Genomic DNA, 17,487 nt, shown 5'->3' on the forward strand with positions numbered 1-17,487 from the left:
GCAGCCACTTACTTGTGCAGCCTTATTTAAGCCGGAAGGACCGTTACCCGTCAAGATTTTAAACATCCGACCTTTACCCGGGGCGTTGCCCTTAAGGTCAAGGGCTTACTTTTAGATGGAAAAATACGTTTCCATGGAAATTTTTGTAGATTAGATACTTAGAGTTAGGTGTTCTCTGCATACAAAATGTAAGTACTCTTGATATCTTATAATTCTTTCCTTATTTTGATAGGCGTATTGAAATTTTATAAAATATAGGGTCTTTACAATATCAATTAATCAAATTATCATTCCTTTTCAATTTCTTTTCTAATAACGTTGGTGTTGTAAGTGGAATTGTTATATGTGGTCAAAGATTAATACCGGTTATTACATAATATGAATTTAAAAGGTACGAGAGATTGCAAAGTCGAGTGTATGTATGTATGCATATGGAAGTTGTTATATATTACATAAGTAGTACATATGCTTGATTCCATAGTAAAGATATGACGTTGGGCGTTGTAGGAGTTTTATGAAAGTCGCAACCTGGTATATTGATTTTGTTACAACTTGAAAGTTTTTTATTTTTATTTTTCCACCTGGATCAGATAGTTTAGGTAAGGTACTTACCTAAGGTAGGTATGTAGGTACCTAGGTAGGTACCAACTATAAAATCAGAACATCCCATAAAGAAGTATATATACCTGTTATATTGTCAATACGTCATCGGTCCACACCTACAGGAAACACAGTGCGACGATAATAGATATACCATGACACTTTGCGTCTTCAAATGGCTAATATTAAGCATTCCTTTCTTCCACTTTACTTAGCAGTCATAGTCCCATAGGTGTAAATATCGCCTACTTCATATCCGGTATGCCTCTGTGAGTACCTCCCCTACAGCCGATATTGAGTCAATCAAATTTGGTCTCCCTTATTAATAAGTAGCCTTACAGGCATCTTCTAGGCAAGAAATCGTGGAATGTCTACAACCCCAAAAATATTGAGCGCGTGAGGCGCGACGAAGCAGCTGCCAAAGCCCGCGACGAGGCCGAAGAGCAACGCCAGCAAGAAGTCGATGCCGAACGTCGTCTAGCCATCCTACGAGGCGAGACCCCGCCTATACCTCCTCCCCCTCAGTTGAGCGTTGAAGATGAGGCTCGTAGCCAGAAACGAAGTCGCGATGAGGATCCGGGAGCACCGATCCGGGGTAGGGATCGTAGGAAGCGAAAGCGTGCAGGTGAAGATGATACAGATTTCGAATTGCGCCTTGCGCGCGAGCAGTCGAGTGCTGCACAGACGACAAGCGATGCGCTTGTAAAGAGCACTAGTAATGCCCCGCTCGTGGACCACACCGGTCATATAGACTTGTTCCCTGAAGAGCGATCGCGTGTGCCTATACAGAAAAATGAAGAGGCTGAACGAGAAGCTGCCAAGAAGAAGCGAGAATATGAAGACCAGTACACTATGCGCTTCTCTAACGCCGCTGGCAAGGAGGGATTTGTTGGCCCTTGGTATGCAAAAGGTGGTGACATTAAGGACGTTGTAGATGGTAATCTGGATGCACCGAGCAAAGACGTATGGGGTAACGAGGACCCGCGGCGGAAGATACGGGAGGCTGTACGCGTTGTAGCAAACGATCCTCTTGCAATGATGAAGAGAGGTGTCGCGAAGATTAGGGAGGTTGAGAAAGAAAGACGAAAGCTGAACGAGGAGAGAGAGCGAGAGCTGAGGCAGCTTCGAAAAGTAGAGAAGAGACGAGAGAGGAGGAGGCGACGAGAGGGAAGAAAGGACTACGATGGCCTTGAGGGGCTCACTCTAGATGGTACGGCCTCCAGTAAAACCCCAGCCCACTCCAAGGATGACGACGATCATTATCAATATCGACGATATCATCACTCCCGGGACGAGAGCGATCGATCTCGGCGCCACTCCGAAAATAGAGAACACATAGAGCACGAGTATGACCAGAAACAAAGTTCCCGATCAGACCATCAGGAGCAAGGTCAGGGATTATCAAAACATGACAGACGGCGAGAAGGGAGGGCAGATAACTACTAGCATTGCATCGGTATACCGGACCAGGCGTTAGTTTTTCGAGTATTAGATACCCCTCCTGCCTTGTAGAGGCACTAATATCATTTGCGTATTCGTGATTAGACGGATATCGTACTCCACCTCGTCCTAACACGTCCTATTCCATGGGTATCATCAATAATATACAACCCACAAACCACCATCTAGACTTCCAACCTTTATACTTTAGCTGATTATTTATTTCTATCTTTCCACGGTAAACTAATTTCAACCTCCTGCATGTGTTTCTCGACCAGCTCGATAACCTTTGGCGCATCGTTGAGTTCCTTTAACGCCTTGATGATATCTTCCACTGTCTCTTTGCTTAGGCCCTCCTTTCGGTCACTGTAAATATCCACGCCCTCCTGCGTGAAGAAAGTCGGTGCGAACCAGGTCACAGCCCAGCGCTCAATGGCTTCTCCCGTATCATCTGCACCACCGACTAGTGGGCGCTCGCCCCAGCCTAAAATCTCCCAATGGCTGCTAGCTATAACGAGCAAGCCCTTGCCCCGCCAGGTCCAGGCGCCAGGGATGGTCGAGTCAGGCTTCTCGATGCCTACGACACGCTTCACGCCTCCCTTACCATTGCTCTTCTCATATTCGACTAGGTTGTCGTTTGCAACGGGCTTAGACTCGGGTTTATACGGTTTGTAGGTTATGCGCACGTTCCGAGCTGAGCGCCACATCGACAACGTCGAGTGCGTGACGGCCCAGGTGCGCCAGAGCCATTCGAGCGGCGGGGAGACGAATGGGTCGCCAGTGGTAGTTGATGGCTTGGACGGGTCTGCGAGGTACTTGGACGGGGCGCGGAGGCTAATATTGCTTGATAGATTTGTGCTAGTTGGTGTAGGTTCTGTCATTATGAGTAGGTATATGTAAGCTCTGACTATGTTTCTTCGTAATTAAAGAGTTTTGAAGAAGTTGTACAAACGCGGACTATTAGAGCTTCCAGGTTGATGCACAATGTTGTCATATCCATGCGCACAAGCTCGGGAAGTCCTTATCCGGAATTCATCGTGGGTTTCAGGGGTAAGAAAAAGAACAGTAATTGAGTGAGCACCTACCTATTATTTAATATTAAATTTACGTACTTATAATTAGTGGATAAAAAAACTGCACGCCCCATTAAAATCATTAACATTTATAATATTACCTATTTATTTATTTTATTTATAACTTAATAATAACATATTTAAATTGATTGAAATTTTATATATAAATAATTAAATAGTAATAATGTATAAATATATTTTTTTAATATTTTATATATTAACCTTTAACCTTAATAATAGCTTTAATTTAGTTAAGTATTAAATTTATTAAATTATTTATTATATTTTAAGAAATGTTAGCTTAATATTTTTAATAACCTTAATTAATTTAATTAAGGTTTTATTAGTTTTTAAAAAGGTTTTTAATTTAAAATATTATTTATTAATTTTTTATTTTAATTAAGTTTATAAATTTTCGATAAGATTTAAATTAAAGTTATAAAAAAACTATTTTAAAACGAGGAACTTAAAGTTTTTAAATTAATCTTTTAATAATTGTAAAGTATAAATAAGTATATTATTATGTATAAAAATAATATTAAGTTTTAATAGTGAACAAGACTTAGACGTCTTGGCCTTAGATTAAGCCCTATTAGACCTGATATCAAGGACTTTTAAATGGTGGTACTGATGGTTGTGTGACACTGATATAAAGGTACCTTACTAATGATAAGGTGCCCTTATTGTAGATAAGGAAAGAAGAGATAAGATACCTGATTTTATTGGATAAAAGGGTTGGGTATCTATTATTATTGGAATATAAGAATATGCTATATTTAGTTAGTCTTAGATAGATTTTTCTTTTTTTAGATATTTATTATATATTAGTTTTAATATTATTGTTTATTGTTATTTTGTTTATTGTTTTTATTATATGTATGTATTTATTAATATTGATTAGTGTTGTTAGATAGTAGTAATATAGATTAGTAAGGTTAGAAGAGTTATTGTTGTTTTAATTTAAAGATTTTTATTGTAATAATATAAGCGATATTAATATCTTTTTTTATATTATTTCTGTAGTTTATAATAGATTATAACTTTACTTTTTTATATAATCTGTTTGTATTTTTAATAAATTATTGCGACTTAAATTTTTTATTTATAGAGTTATTATTATTTGTATTATTAATTTTTTTTATTATATCCTAAGAAATATAGGTAGAAAGTTTAGCGTAGGTGTAGATTTATGTTATGTATAATTTTATTAAGTAAAAGAATATAGACGAGTTGTATAAGTTTTTAAATTATTTTTTTGGTTAAATATTTATGTTTAATATAATGTTTGATTATATGGTAGTATGATGGGAAAGAATTGATTTCTAGATAGTTATGTTTAAATAAAAAATAATATAGGTATTTTTTGTATTGGTAGATTTTAAAATTATTAATAATAAGGTATTATATATATGTTTAATTAAGGAAGTAATGGTTGAATATTAAAAATAATTTAAAGGATTTATGGTAAATAATTTTAAAATATTGTTAAGATAATTATAATTAATATTACGAAGTGTACTAATATAAAAAAGTATTTATATAGGAAGATATAACGTTAATTATGTAGAAGTATTTGTTAATTTTATATTATTACGTAATTTATTTATATAAAATATTATTAAATTAGAGGTAGTAAAAGTAAGATGGTTTAACGTATTAATATGGAGAGTTTTAATTTATGAAATCGAAAAAGAATTGGTATATTCTGTTATATGCGTGTTTATATAGTTATAAACGTTAATATAATAATATTAGGCGATTTTTAACCCATAAACGTTAATATATATAATTGTATCTATAGGGTAAGTCTTAATATAAAATATTATACCTTAAGCCTTACCTTTTTTTAACCTATAATATGTATTATTTATTCTATAATTAAAATAAATATTATTTTTTATTTTTAATTAATCATTGTTGATTTTTAACGTTTTGTTATTAATCTAATAATTAGGATTTATTTTTTAATTCCTTAACCAACCACCGCTCCTAATATATTTTCTTTTCCTCCTTCCCCATGCACTTAATCTTAACTTATTATTATAAAATATATTAAATTATCTATAACAATTAGTATAATTTTAATAAGGTAACCAAAACGGTATTTAGGCATTACCTAACCTTTCTTTCTTTTTCTTATTAGCCTAATAAAGATTACTTGTATCTTTTGTAAAATAATAAGGGTATAATTTAGGGTATAATCCTGGATATAAAATTGGTTAGATATAGTCCTTTCTTTTAATTATAGGAAATGCGTTTGAATTTTCTAAACCGCCATTGGATAATTTATATATAATATTGGCAATTCTATTAAATGTTGGATTAAATAAAAAAAATTAATTTATTAAAGGTTATAATTTCTTTTCCTAAATAATTTTACCGCCTTTATAAATATCTAATTTTTCCGTTTAAATTTTAATATTTGTTAGTAATTAATAAGTTTAAATCTATTATAATATTTTCTTGGTATAAATCCTTAATAAAATATGTTTTTTAATAATTGTAAGTTATTTTAAGAAGGTTTAGAATAATAAGAACAATTATATAAAAGAAATATATAATATTCTTAAAAATAAATTTCGATTTTTTCTAAACGTATATTATATAATAAAAATTTAATAAATATAATTTTATACTGTATTTTCTATTATTTTTATTAGAAAAATAGTAATTTATTTTTTTTATAATATATTTAAACATTAGTATTTTGTAAATATATATATAATCATAAAATAATATTTTAATACGGAATAAAATAAAATATAATACTATTAAAATTAAATAGTTATTATTTTTTATAGTATGAAGGTTAAAAAGAAAAATAAGGATAAATTTAATATAGAAATACTATAAATTATACTTGATAAATTATTATTATATTAACGTATTTTCGGATTTAATTTTAGGGAAAAATAGTAATTTATCGTAGTTGTATATAAAGCATATTGTAATATACCACAATTATAGCATATATTATTTATTTTGTTGTATTATTTTAAAGAATTAGCTAATAAATTCTAAATATTTATTGAAACGTTTAAAAATTTTAAAAAAATACGTTAGTTTATAGTAAATACCAATAGCAAAAATAGTAATAATAATAAATATAATATTGGTTAATATTATATTAATTATAAATATTATTGTAACGATAAAAACGGTAAATATAATATTTGTTAAAAAATGTTAAAATATTGGAAACGCTGTTATTGGGTATATAAAAAAGAAAAATATTGGTTAATTAAGTATTTGGAAAAAAAACATAAAAAGGTTAAAGCTTAATGGAAGGCTAAGAGAAATTAGGTAAAAGAAAATTATATAATTTTTTTAACCAAATATAAAAATATTAAAGATTTTAATGTAGAAGAATTTGAGGAGTTTATTAAAAAAGAAGAAGAGTTAAAAAATTAATATATAATTATAACTTATTTTTTAAATAAATCTTTCTAGTATTAATTTAATTTATAAATATTAAATCCTAAAAAATCTATTAATAAATCCAATATTAATACCATATTTATTTTTAATTAATACGCAAAAAATGTATTTTAAGGTATTATACCAAATATAGGAATAACATAAATATTAATTACAAATAAAAACTAATACTAAATCTTTATTAATAAAAACCTAAAGTATTATAACGATTTAAATATTAATCGCGCTAGTAAAACCAATATATATTTTAAAGATAGTTTATTTATTAAATTATTAAAGATTGTGATAATTAATATCTTATTTAATAAGGTAGATTTTTATGTAATAGAAATAGATATTCCATTTTTCTTTTCTATTAAAAATATAAACCGTTTAAAAATATATTTTAATAATGTTATTAATTAATTAATTGGTAAAAACGGTATAATAATTAAGGTTATATAAAAATAAAAATATTTATAGTTTTAGCTTAATAATATTACCTATTTTATAAAAGTAAAATTACACTATTTGTATATATGTTTTAGTTATTTATTTATTAGTAAATTTTACGATTTATTTAATAAAACAGGATATAAAGTAAATATTAAAAACTTTAAAAAAATTAATAAGTTTTATTATTATTATTAAGTTAAGGATAAAATATTTTAATATTTTAAGTTTAATTTTAAAGATTTTAATATAGATTTTAATTACAAAATAATTATTAATATTATATATTTAAATAAGAAACCAATTCTTTATGTAATTAATATAGTAATAGGGTTTTAAGTAACCTGATTTATGAAGAATATTTTTATTAAAGAAATTTAGGAAATGTTTAAATAATGTTAAATCGATATATATTTAAAATTATTGGATGTTTTTAATTATAATATAGGTATTAATTTTAATAATGTTAAATTTTGTAATAAGGTTTATTTTATAAAAATTATTTATAATTAAATATTTATTAAGGTATATTAGTTAATTAATAAGGTGGAGAAATATTATGGCCTAATTTGGAAAGTGTATAAGATCATTTCTGAAGAAGTATAGGGGTTAAAAAAGGCTTACTTATAAATAATAATTAAGGCTATAAATAATATAGTAAATTTAAATAGTTTTATTTTTATTTTATTAATCTTTGGCGTTTATCTAAGGATTAATATAGATTTTTTTCTTACGTAATTGTAATTGGAAAGAATTTAAATAGTATAAAAGGCTATAATTAAAATTAAGAAGGTTAAGGTATAAAGAACCATTTGTAACGTTATAAATATAAGAAATGGATTAGATATTTTAAAAATGTTATTTATGTTATTATTTATTAATAATAGTATATTAGTCTATTGTGAAAAAGGTGGATGGGAAGGATTATATAAGATTATTATTATTATAGATAAAGATATAATTATTATATTAAGTATATTAAGAAGTATCTTGATTTTCTGGAGTATATATGTTAAGTTATATAAATAGTTAAAAAGAAATTTTAAAATTTATTTATCGTTATTACCATCTTAATTTAATTTTAATAAGTATAAGGTTATATTTAATAAGGATTTGGATATATTTATTATGAGTATAGTATATATTAATATAAAGGAAAAGAATAATTATATTTTTATTTTAAAATTACGATTAGATGGAAAGATAGTTGCATTAGGAAGGCTGTATGAGGCCTTCGATATAAAAAAATTTAATACCTTCTTTACGAATAATATTTTATAACCTAAGATATATGATAAGATATTTTATTAAGGCGTAATTATATTTAAATCTTATATAATTTGCAAAATTAAGGGGAAGAATATATTAGTATTATATAAAAAATTATAATTTATAATATAAGACTATAGAAATCCCGAAAAAAATTTTATTATAATATATACTCCAATAATTTAACGCGTTAATCAATGCCTAATATTGGTTTTAATATTTATATTATAATAATAAAATATAAAAATAATAATCTAAAATATTATTATAACGTATATATAATTTAAAATCTTTATATAAAAGATAATATATATATATTTATTTTTAGAATTAAAAAATAAATATTTTAAAGGAATATTATTATAAATGGTTAAATTTTTATATAGATTTATAAAATTAGATATATATTGGTTTAAAATTTATTCCAAATATTATTAAAAAGAATTAGATATAATTCTATTAGTATTTAATTTATGTTTATTAATTGTAAAACTAAATTAATTATTTAAAATTATAAGTTTATAAATAAATAATATATTAAATATTGGTATAATAGAATTTTTAACTAAAGAGGATAAGGTTTTTATAAAAGTAGGTATTAAAGTAAAATTTTAAAAAATTTTAAAATTAAACGTAATTAAAAATTTTAATAAATTATAGATTGTAGTTTATAAAAAAATAATTTTTATTATTTAAAAAGGATAAATAAAAAAGTTAAAAAAATTAGATTTAAAAATATTTGATATAATTAAAAGATTTATAGAATAACGTATAAAAGGTACTTATATTATATTTATTTATTAGTTTAAAATAGTTTTTAATTATTTTACGGTAATGTAATATACGAAATTTAAATTAAAAGAAGTTAAAACCTTTAACGTAAGGATTAAATGGTAGGTAAATTATAAAGATTAAGGTTTTAGGTATATGGAGTTAAATTCTTAAGATTTATGTTTATATATTTTTATAAATAGTTTATTTATTAATAATAAGGATATAAATTCTTAGATTGGTTATATTATGGTATTTGGTAACGAAAGATTTATAAATTATAATAATAAAATATAATTTATTAATAATATTATTTATTGGTTATTTATTAAATGTAAATGTATTATGCGTAATGTATTTATTAATAAGATTTATAAAATAGTATAAGATTTTAATATGGGTTATATTATCCATAATATTATTAATATTATCCTAAACTGATTAAGTTTCTTAATAATCTTTTTTATTTTATATATAGATTTTTTTTTGCTATATTAATATTTTATTTAAATAGGCAATATTAACGAAAAGAAATTAATAATTAATCTTATGGTTTTAAGATAATTATATAAAAATAAAGAAATTAATAATATTTAATAGATATATAATAATTATAATTTAATAAATATAATAATAAAAACGTTTTTAAATAAGGTTATAAAGATATTAATAAAAAATAATTAAATTGATTTATATTTAGAAGGGTAGGTAAAACGTAAAAAAATTAAAAGTAATATTAAACTAATATAATAATAGATTATTAAAACCAATTATTGATATTAATTTAGACGTAGGCTATTATAAGAAATAAGGAGGGATATACTAGGAATAAAATAGTATAATATATATTAGCGTAATCTTATTTATAAGATAATTTTTAATTTAAATTATTATGGTTTTATTTTCTAATTGTCATAAATATATATAATTATAAATACGTAAGATTATAAATGTGTGATAGTATATATCCAAATTAATATAAGTATGCGTTAGTATAAATTTTAAGGTTTTATTTATTTAAATCATATTTTATAATTAATTAATTGTAAAAAGAAAATAAAGTAAATAATAGTTGTATGATATTAATATAAAAGTATTTTATTAATAATAAAGTGTCCTTATTGTAAATAAGGAAGAAAAAGATAAAATACCTAACTTTATTAGATAAAAAGGTTAAGTATCCACTATTATTGGAATATAAGAATATATTATATTTAACTAACCTTAGATAAATTCTTCTTTCTTTAGATATTTATTATATACTAATTTTAATATTATTATTTATTATTATCTTGTTTATTGCTTTTACCATACGTACGTACCTACCAACAGGTACTGATGATGAAAAGGAATGACTTATATTAAAAGTGGATGATACTATGTAAAATGGGTGTGTGCGACCATAAATGGTACTTATATTAAGAATATGATCACATGATCAGGGTCAAGGTCACCTGATACACCAGCACCAGTTCAATAGTTATAGTAAGTTATTTTTGAAAATATTTCGATAAATAACAAACGAAACGCCATTTTTAAATACTTTAAGGTTTTTGTTAAAAATCATAATATTATTTTTTATTTTATAGTAAATTATACCTTAAAATATTTTAAAATATTAGATTTTTTTATAATAAATTTATATATATTTTAAATTTATAACTAATAAATTTAATTTAAAAAAAACGGTTAAAAATTAATTATATAATTAATTATTAAAATTATAAAATATTTAAAAAAATTAATTTATTTTTAAGTTTAAAAATTTACTTTTAACGTAAACTTTAATTACATTTAATTATAATTTTATTTATAAAAAAAATTTATTATTAATAATTAAATAATTTTTATAATTTTTATAAACTTATTTATATTTAATTTTAACGTATTTTTTTAATAAATACAATTTTATTACGATAAAAATATATAATATACCTTTATTAATTAAAAATTAATTAATAATTTTTAATAAATAAATTAAATAATGTTTTTTTTAATAAACTAAATAATATAAAAGGATTTTTAATAATATTAATTAATAATTGTTTTTTATTATATTTATTTATTATTTTTAAACAATCACGGTTAAACGGAAAAACATTTTAATTTTAATAAAAAAAGTGTTTTTTAATTATATAATAAGTAAATATAAAAAATCCTTTGATTCTTACTATTTCCGTAAATTTTTAACCTATTTAAAATCGTATTTATACTTTATTCCTCGTACAAAATATTATATATTTTTTATAAATTTTTTAACTGCGTTTTAAAGTATAAACTATCGTTTAAAAATGAGGCTATTTTAAATGATAAAGTTAAATTTTTCGAAAAAGGTTAAAAATGGGGCTGGGTGTGCGGTTTTTTTGTCTATTGATTGTAACTTACAATCTAGAACCCAATTTAATGATTTGATTGAAATTGGATACAAGATTCTTAAGACGTTTTTTTACCTAAATACTATTAATAACGATCTTTAAATTTTATAAAAGTACAACTGAAATTATTTTATTGTCACGTGGTAACGTATTAAAAATAAATAACGCCAATGAAAATATAAAAACATTCTTCATAGAGGTATATAATAATTAAATAAGACCCCGGGTATCTCAACCAGCTAAATAATTCCTCGTGGCCAGCTGTCAGCCACAGTGTTCGTGCCTTATTCCTAACCCATCGCCAACATTACCTTCTTCTTGTCCAGCGGAATTTGCCCTTGGTCTCGTTCTACCTACAACGCGAGTCTGCGTTGCCCTAAATAATCGCGAAATATTCTGCCTCATGCCTAATATTTGGCCGTCTCCCGGGTTTTGAGCGATGTTCAACAATGGCCTGTTTGCTAGCTTGAGCTTTTGCCTAAATGTGTTCTCCATGTCGAGTCCATCATCAGAGGCATTATCGACACGTTCTGGTTTACTATCATAGCCTCGAGGATATTGAACTTCGGGGATCCAAACAAACGTAACAAAAGCGCCCAGTAGCATTGCGGGACAGAATCCTAGTAACATTGCTGCGAACTTGCGGTTATATAAATCACCACCATAGACGGCAAGGTTAGTAATTAGGAGGATTGTTATTGCACCAAGTTTCCCCGAAGCTGCTGCAAGACCGTAGAATGTGCCTCGATACTTTGTTGCAAAGAGCTCCGCCGGAAGCATGAATGTGATAGTATTCGGCCCAAGGTTGAAGATAACCTGTGCAAGTACGTACAAGGTCACCGTGAGCGCATGTTTATCCGTCTCGAAAGTGACGAAGAACGTTCCACCGTTGATGGCAAAAAGCCCGGCTAATGCGACAAACATCCAGCCCATCCATGTAGTCCTAGGGATGTAGTCGATAGCAAGTAAAATGATAATACTTCCGGGCAGTGCTCCGCTCGAGATGGTTACAATATCCCGTATGCTGTCTTGTCGAAGCATTTCATATATCGTAATATTTGGTTGGGACGGGTCTGCTCGCCATGCCGCATTGTTGCATACAATTTCTTCCGGGGATGTAGAAACGTTCGACCGCAGCGGCGGCTTCGAAAGCCAGATCGTAGAAATCGTTTTAGGATTATCAAGGCCAAGCCCATCTGCATCAATGAATTATTAGCAGGTAATCGCTTATGTGAGGAATTCCAACGGTATCGGTCATTCCTTTATGATGATGATTGCTTTACCACCCCATTTAGACGTTCCAACCCTCGCAGAAGTTATGAAAAAAGAAATGAAAAAAAGGAAGGGGGGGTTATGAACAATTCTAAAAAGTACATACAATAGGCTAAGTCTAAGAGATACCAAGTTATCATGACTCCTAGAAGCGCACGCCAGCGCTCTTTCTCGGCAAGGTGCTCTCTGACTTCGTAGCTATATTTTACCACTGATGTTCGCCAACTAGTGCGTCGGTTTCCAAAATCAGGTATAGGGGTATCTATCGAGCGTCGAGGGGCCGCAAGCCCGGTTTGATCCATGGGCTGGAGAGTTGGGTTTACCTGAATAACGTGGCGAACAGCTTTGAAGGCTCCTACAAGCTCTTCCTTGGCTACTAAATATTGAGGTGTTTCAGGAATTATTCGCCTCAGTACGAGCGAGACAAGAGCTGGGAACGCCCCAACCCCAATTGTTGTTCTCCATACGATATCGATGACTGGCGATGCGACCTCGTAGTTAGTTTCAGTTGGGGATAAACCGCGATAGTCACTCAGCCCCTTGAGGATAGCTAAGCCAAAGGCATAAGCAGATAGTTGTCCTAGAGACTGCATGAGGAATACCGCCGCTATCATTTTGCCTCGAGATCTAGTAGAGGACCACTCCGACGCAATTATAGCTGAGAGCGGGTACTATTCACTGTTAGTAATGACGTATGGAAAGAAATCTGGACTCGGTGGTTGTTTCTGACCTCTGCGCCGAGCCCTATACCCAACATAGTACGCCAGAAACCAATCCAACCATACACATTCATCGAGTGTCTATGGCCTGAAGATGCTGTTGTCATCCCCACTGTAGCAATTACCACGATGCTTAACTCTAAGCCATAGACAGCCTTTCGGCCATATCTATCAGCTAAGCATCCGAATAGAAGCATGCCGACCATCGTCCCAGTCAACGTAGTCAGGTTGATTACCAATGAGTTGGTCGACATGCCGGTAGTACATCCTGGGTAAACATAACTTAAGGATGGGCTGATAACGTTCACAGCAAAGAGGCTGTAAGATGCCGTGAAAAATCCCGACGCAGCAACCCACCACACTTTCCACTGGAACTTATCCAGGCCTGGGTAGTCAATCACAGATTGTACCGTTCTTTCGGGATCGTCGAGATCCTGTATAGCCACAATGAGTTTAAAAAAGTAAAATAAAGGCCTGGGTTATGGCTTGGGGGGGTCTATTACATACACAATCTATCTCGTGGGCAATCTGGCGCGTGCCAGCTTTAAGACTGGAAAAATACCCGCCCATCATATATGATTTAGAGGCCGCTCTGTTAATCTAGAAAAGACAATGGTCCATTTTAGAAGGTGATGGGCTGCATCTTATCAGTTATATAACTGTCGAGCTACGGATGTTCGTGCTTTGGAAAACGCCCAGGTAATAACTGGCGTGTCACATCATGACGCCGCCGTCATTAGTAGCAATGCCCGATCAGTAGGAAAAGAATGCCTTATGGGCCCCAAGAAATCCCTTGCGACTTCGCTGAAGAGGTGAAAGTAGGTTCTAGTATATCCAAGCCGTGTCATCTATTTGTTTGAAAGTGATTTCGGTGACGCTTTAAGCCGCCGACTGTCGACTAGGAGCTGGCAGTGCCACTCTTGCGACTTAACAATATCCGTATTTTTACTTTGTGAATGGGAATTTCTAACCTAGTCCAATGGTAAGTTATGATGCAGGCCACGAAAGATGCCTCGATCACGCAAAGAGCTGTCAATGCACTCTACATTTCGGGTCCGTAAACGGTTACAACTAGGTACCTTCTAAAAGCCCTGCTAAGCTGATGGAAAACTTGCAGCGCGACATAAATGGCACGGGATCTGAGACATGCTGGCTATCTCCAGATACTGTTTCTCGACGAGTTAAGCTGATCCAGGGGTAGCACGGTTATATCGATATAAATACCTACAATACCTGTCAGTCTCGTCAGGAACGTGGCCTAAATAAGACTTCTTATTGGGCGTTCTTAACATATCCCTGTCCGATCTCCAATTCACTAAATTGTAGCATCCAATCCTTATTGGAAACATGGTCCGAATCGAGCTGTGATGTTATATACATTACGTTAGTTCATATCTCTAAGGATACCTAGTTTTGAGCTGCCCCCCACAGTTCCTTTATGTGAGACCGGGATCCAGTCTAGGAAGGGCTCGCATCGTAGTTCCCTTCCCCTGAATGTAAAATGGAGCCTGGAACGATTTTATCGATCGTCCAACTTTCATTTTCCGCCTTCGAACTTGGCTCTAAGATCGCCTGTGAATTTTTCGGGAAGAATGGTAGGGTTCCGGATAAACTCAGACGTCTCAATGACCGACTTAAAGAATTTCATATAATTGTTGACGGAGTTATAGATGGCGCTCAGGGGCGTAGCGCCTCGTCAGACCTTATCTACCCCGGAGCTAGCGCTATTGTTGAGACTCTGACTGAGTGCAACGATTTCCTCCGCCAATATGAGTTGGCGTTGTTATCAGATCGAACTTTCGGTAGAACTAGTCAACGACTCGCCCTCGTCGTTGGTCCAGATAATTCTAAGATCCAGGATCTTGATAGAAGAATATTAGATCACTACCCAGCACTTCAACTATGGAAAACGACTGGCCTGGAAAGGGCGGTTATGCAGCTCGGAGAATCGTAAGTTCTCTATTAGGGTTACCGCCGGAGCCCTGCTAAACAGGTGTTAAAACAGAATGATCGCGAAGCACCAAAGCAGTAGCCAGTTAAGCCGAGCGCCTACTACGATAGCTGAATCGTCACCGCAGCCCGAGCCATTTGGGAGGTCCGTTGAAGAAGCACCTATCAGCTTTCCTACTACCCAAGTAGCAACCCCTACGCTGAGAGCAGTTTCTCGGAATCCCTCCCTCCCTTCGATAAACGAGCTTCCATCACCACAGGTAGGAGAATATTCATTCTCTGACGCAGGATCATATAGACAGCGTCTATCAGGATCAGAGGCCGGTCCTGTTCTGGCACATCTTAGAGGCTATGGCCGCGATAATGTCACAAATCCACTAACGCGCGCCGGTACTACGAACAATACAGGATCATTATCTCCGATATTACTATCAACTTCACCAACGTCGAAATTCCGTAGCCCAGGATATTCGGTATTATTGTTTGTAGCCCCATACCAATGCTTCTCCGATTCGCTAACACGAAAACGCTAGACGCATCGGCTCCCAGTCGTACTAATTAAGTACTAGCGACTGTAGAGTTCTTGAAATCGCTGGGATGAGAGTGATAGAATGGATCAATACTAGCTCCCGACTTACAATTCAACATTTCGGTTAGACGACGAAACCGTAAATAACTGAGAACCTATAGTACTAACTTGGCCTAGTTCCTGATACACGTGTTATTCCATACACAATACCTGGGGACTCAGGACCCTACAAAGTGCGATTTCTCCCAATAAACGCCAGGCACCAGTTCAAAATCATGACGATAGATAATGGAACCGAGAATCTCCAAGAAAAACCAGAGTACCGATTTCACCGCAAGGCTGACAGAGAGAATTTCCAGCAAGCCGTCCGAGGATGCGACCGCTTAGAGATAGTAAGGGCCGTGAAGGTACATAGTGCTAGAGGAAAGGATATTGCCATGAAATTCCATTTGAAAGTTTGGCGACACACCCCCCAAGATGACAGACCAACTTTTTCCTTCGTGGCAAATGAGATTGCCCACATGGAGTTCCATATTCGATGGTTTAAAAGGAACCCGGAACTGAGAGGAGAGACCAAGCTGGTGCTAAGGTTATACTCGAAGGGTGATGACTTGGTGGATGAGCCCGAACCCGTCGAGCCGCGAAGGCTATCTTTCACGTTTGGAATGAAGAAATTATCTGGGAGTTCGACGCAGACGAATACTTCAGATTCACATTCGACTTCACGGTCACGGTCCTCTTCAACTAAACCCCTGCCTCTTATGCTATATGAAGGCCAAGGAATAGAGCCGCCGGATGATGTTCGAAATCTAGAATATCTGGAAATAGAATTCTTGAACTCAGAGGGTAAGTTTTTTTTGGGTTTCTCTTCCTCTCATCTCTCCCCTCTAGATTCTCTACGCTGATTAGCTCGCTGCTAGTTCGGAAATCCTTCGTACAGGCGTGTCTTGAGGCACATCGCCCAGCATCGGAGGCTTCGAGGAGAAATAGTACGTCGAGCCCCTCTTCGCAACAATCGTACCAGGGTCCGCACGAACTAGAAGACTCGGGTAAATACGAACTACCAGTGGACTGTGGAGTCTACGAGATGATGGGAGACTCGGGGTTTCAGATACCTCCTCCAAGCTTGACAATGCCATATTCCCCCGGCGAGACTCGATTCAATACCCGTTCACTATTCGCACCATCACGGGCAACCGATTACGAGAAAATTCAAGAGGCGGATGAATATTACGGATAGGGAGGACGATGCTCGCGAACTAGGACAGACATTGGGTATATCATTTTGGCTATTGTAAACGATGCATATAATGGTTAGGTGTCTGGGGGCGGGGGGGCTGATCTTTGAGGTAAAGAGATAGAATGTAAATCATGCATAGCGTGAGGATGAATTATATTGTTTTTATTCTATTAAAAATTGAGCCAAGTAATAACCAAGTAATAAGGTATATTTCTATTCTTTATAAGAATATTGACTGCCTCTCCCGCGCCGTGATAATGGTAGATGTAGTATTGTAGATGTCTTATCGCGTGATAGTCACGGGTTATTTCTAAGCACAAGGTTCTTCTGGTAGCCAATTAATAGCTAAAACCTTACCCCGCCACCACCTAAGCCACAT

At 31.7% G+C, this 17,487-nt stretch overlaps 4 protein-coding genes across 4 annotated transcripts; 2 read left to right on the forward strand and 2 right to left on the reverse strand.

The window, feature by feature from the left end:
- The first annotated feature begins 619 nt into the window (after nucleotides 1-619).
- On the forward strand, nucleotides 620-2,151 carry F4813DRAFT_217473 (uncharacterized protein). The gene is made up of 2 exons (XM_049239753.1): nucleotides 620-869; nucleotides 942-2,151. Exons 1-2 carry the CDS (start codon nucleotides 862-864, stop codon nucleotides 2,044-2,046), a joined length of 1,113 nt encoding a protein of 370 aa, XP_049096202.1. The 5' UTR covers nucleotides 620-861; the 3' UTR covers nucleotides 2,047-2,151.
- F4813DRAFT_217474 (uncharacterized protein) lies at nucleotides 2,152-3,114 on the reverse strand. Its single transcript, XM_049239754.1, has one exon. It carries the CDS (start codon nucleotides 2,919-2,921, stop codon nucleotides 2,256-2,258), a length of 666 nt encoding a protein of 221 aa, XP_049096203.1. The 5' UTR covers nucleotides 2,922-3,114; the 3' UTR covers nucleotides 2,152-2,255.
- Nucleotides 3,115-11,662: 8,548 nt separating this feature from the next.
- Nucleotides 11,663-13,962, reverse strand: F4813DRAFT_392980 (MFS general substrate transporter; the record flags this gene model as incomplete). The annotated part of the gene is made up of 4 exons (XM_049247352.1): nucleotides 11,663-12,594; nucleotides 12,777-13,341; nucleotides 13,401-13,823; nucleotides 13,897-13,962. 4 exons carry the CDS (start codon nucleotides 13,960-13,962, stop codon nucleotides 11,663-11,665), a joined length of 1,986 nt encoding a protein of 661 aa, XP_049096204.1.
- Nucleotides 13,963-14,890: 928 nt separating this feature from the next.
- On the forward strand, nucleotides 14,891-17,391 carry F4813DRAFT_399159 (uncharacterized protein; the record flags this gene model as incomplete). Its single annotated transcript, XM_049248138.1, has 5 exons — nucleotides 14,891-15,339; nucleotides 15,395-15,820; nucleotides 15,909-15,991; nucleotides 16,046-16,714; nucleotides 16,789-17,391. The coding sequence occupies 5 exons, from the start codon at nucleotides 14,891-14,893 to the stop codon at nucleotides 17,106-17,108; spliced, it is 1,947 nt and encodes a 648-aa protein (XP_049096205.1). The 3' UTR covers nucleotides 17,109-17,391.
- Nucleotides 17,392-17,487: the final 96 nt, after the last annotated feature.

This window comes from Daldinia decipiens (genome assembly GCF_022478715.1).
Source record: "Daldinia decipiens strain CBS 113046 unplaced genomic scaffold F4813scaffold_39, whole genome shotgun sequence".
Lineage (NCBI taxonomy): Eukaryota > Fungi > Ascomycota > Sordariomycetes > Xylariales > Hypoxylaceae > Daldinia > Daldinia decipiens.

Bases quoted from the DNA above. Each gene is read 5' to 3' on its own strand.
- F4813DRAFT_217474 (XM_049239754.1), bottom strand. From the start codon at position 2,921: ATGACAGAACCTACACCAACTAGCACAAATCTATCAAGCAATATTAGC.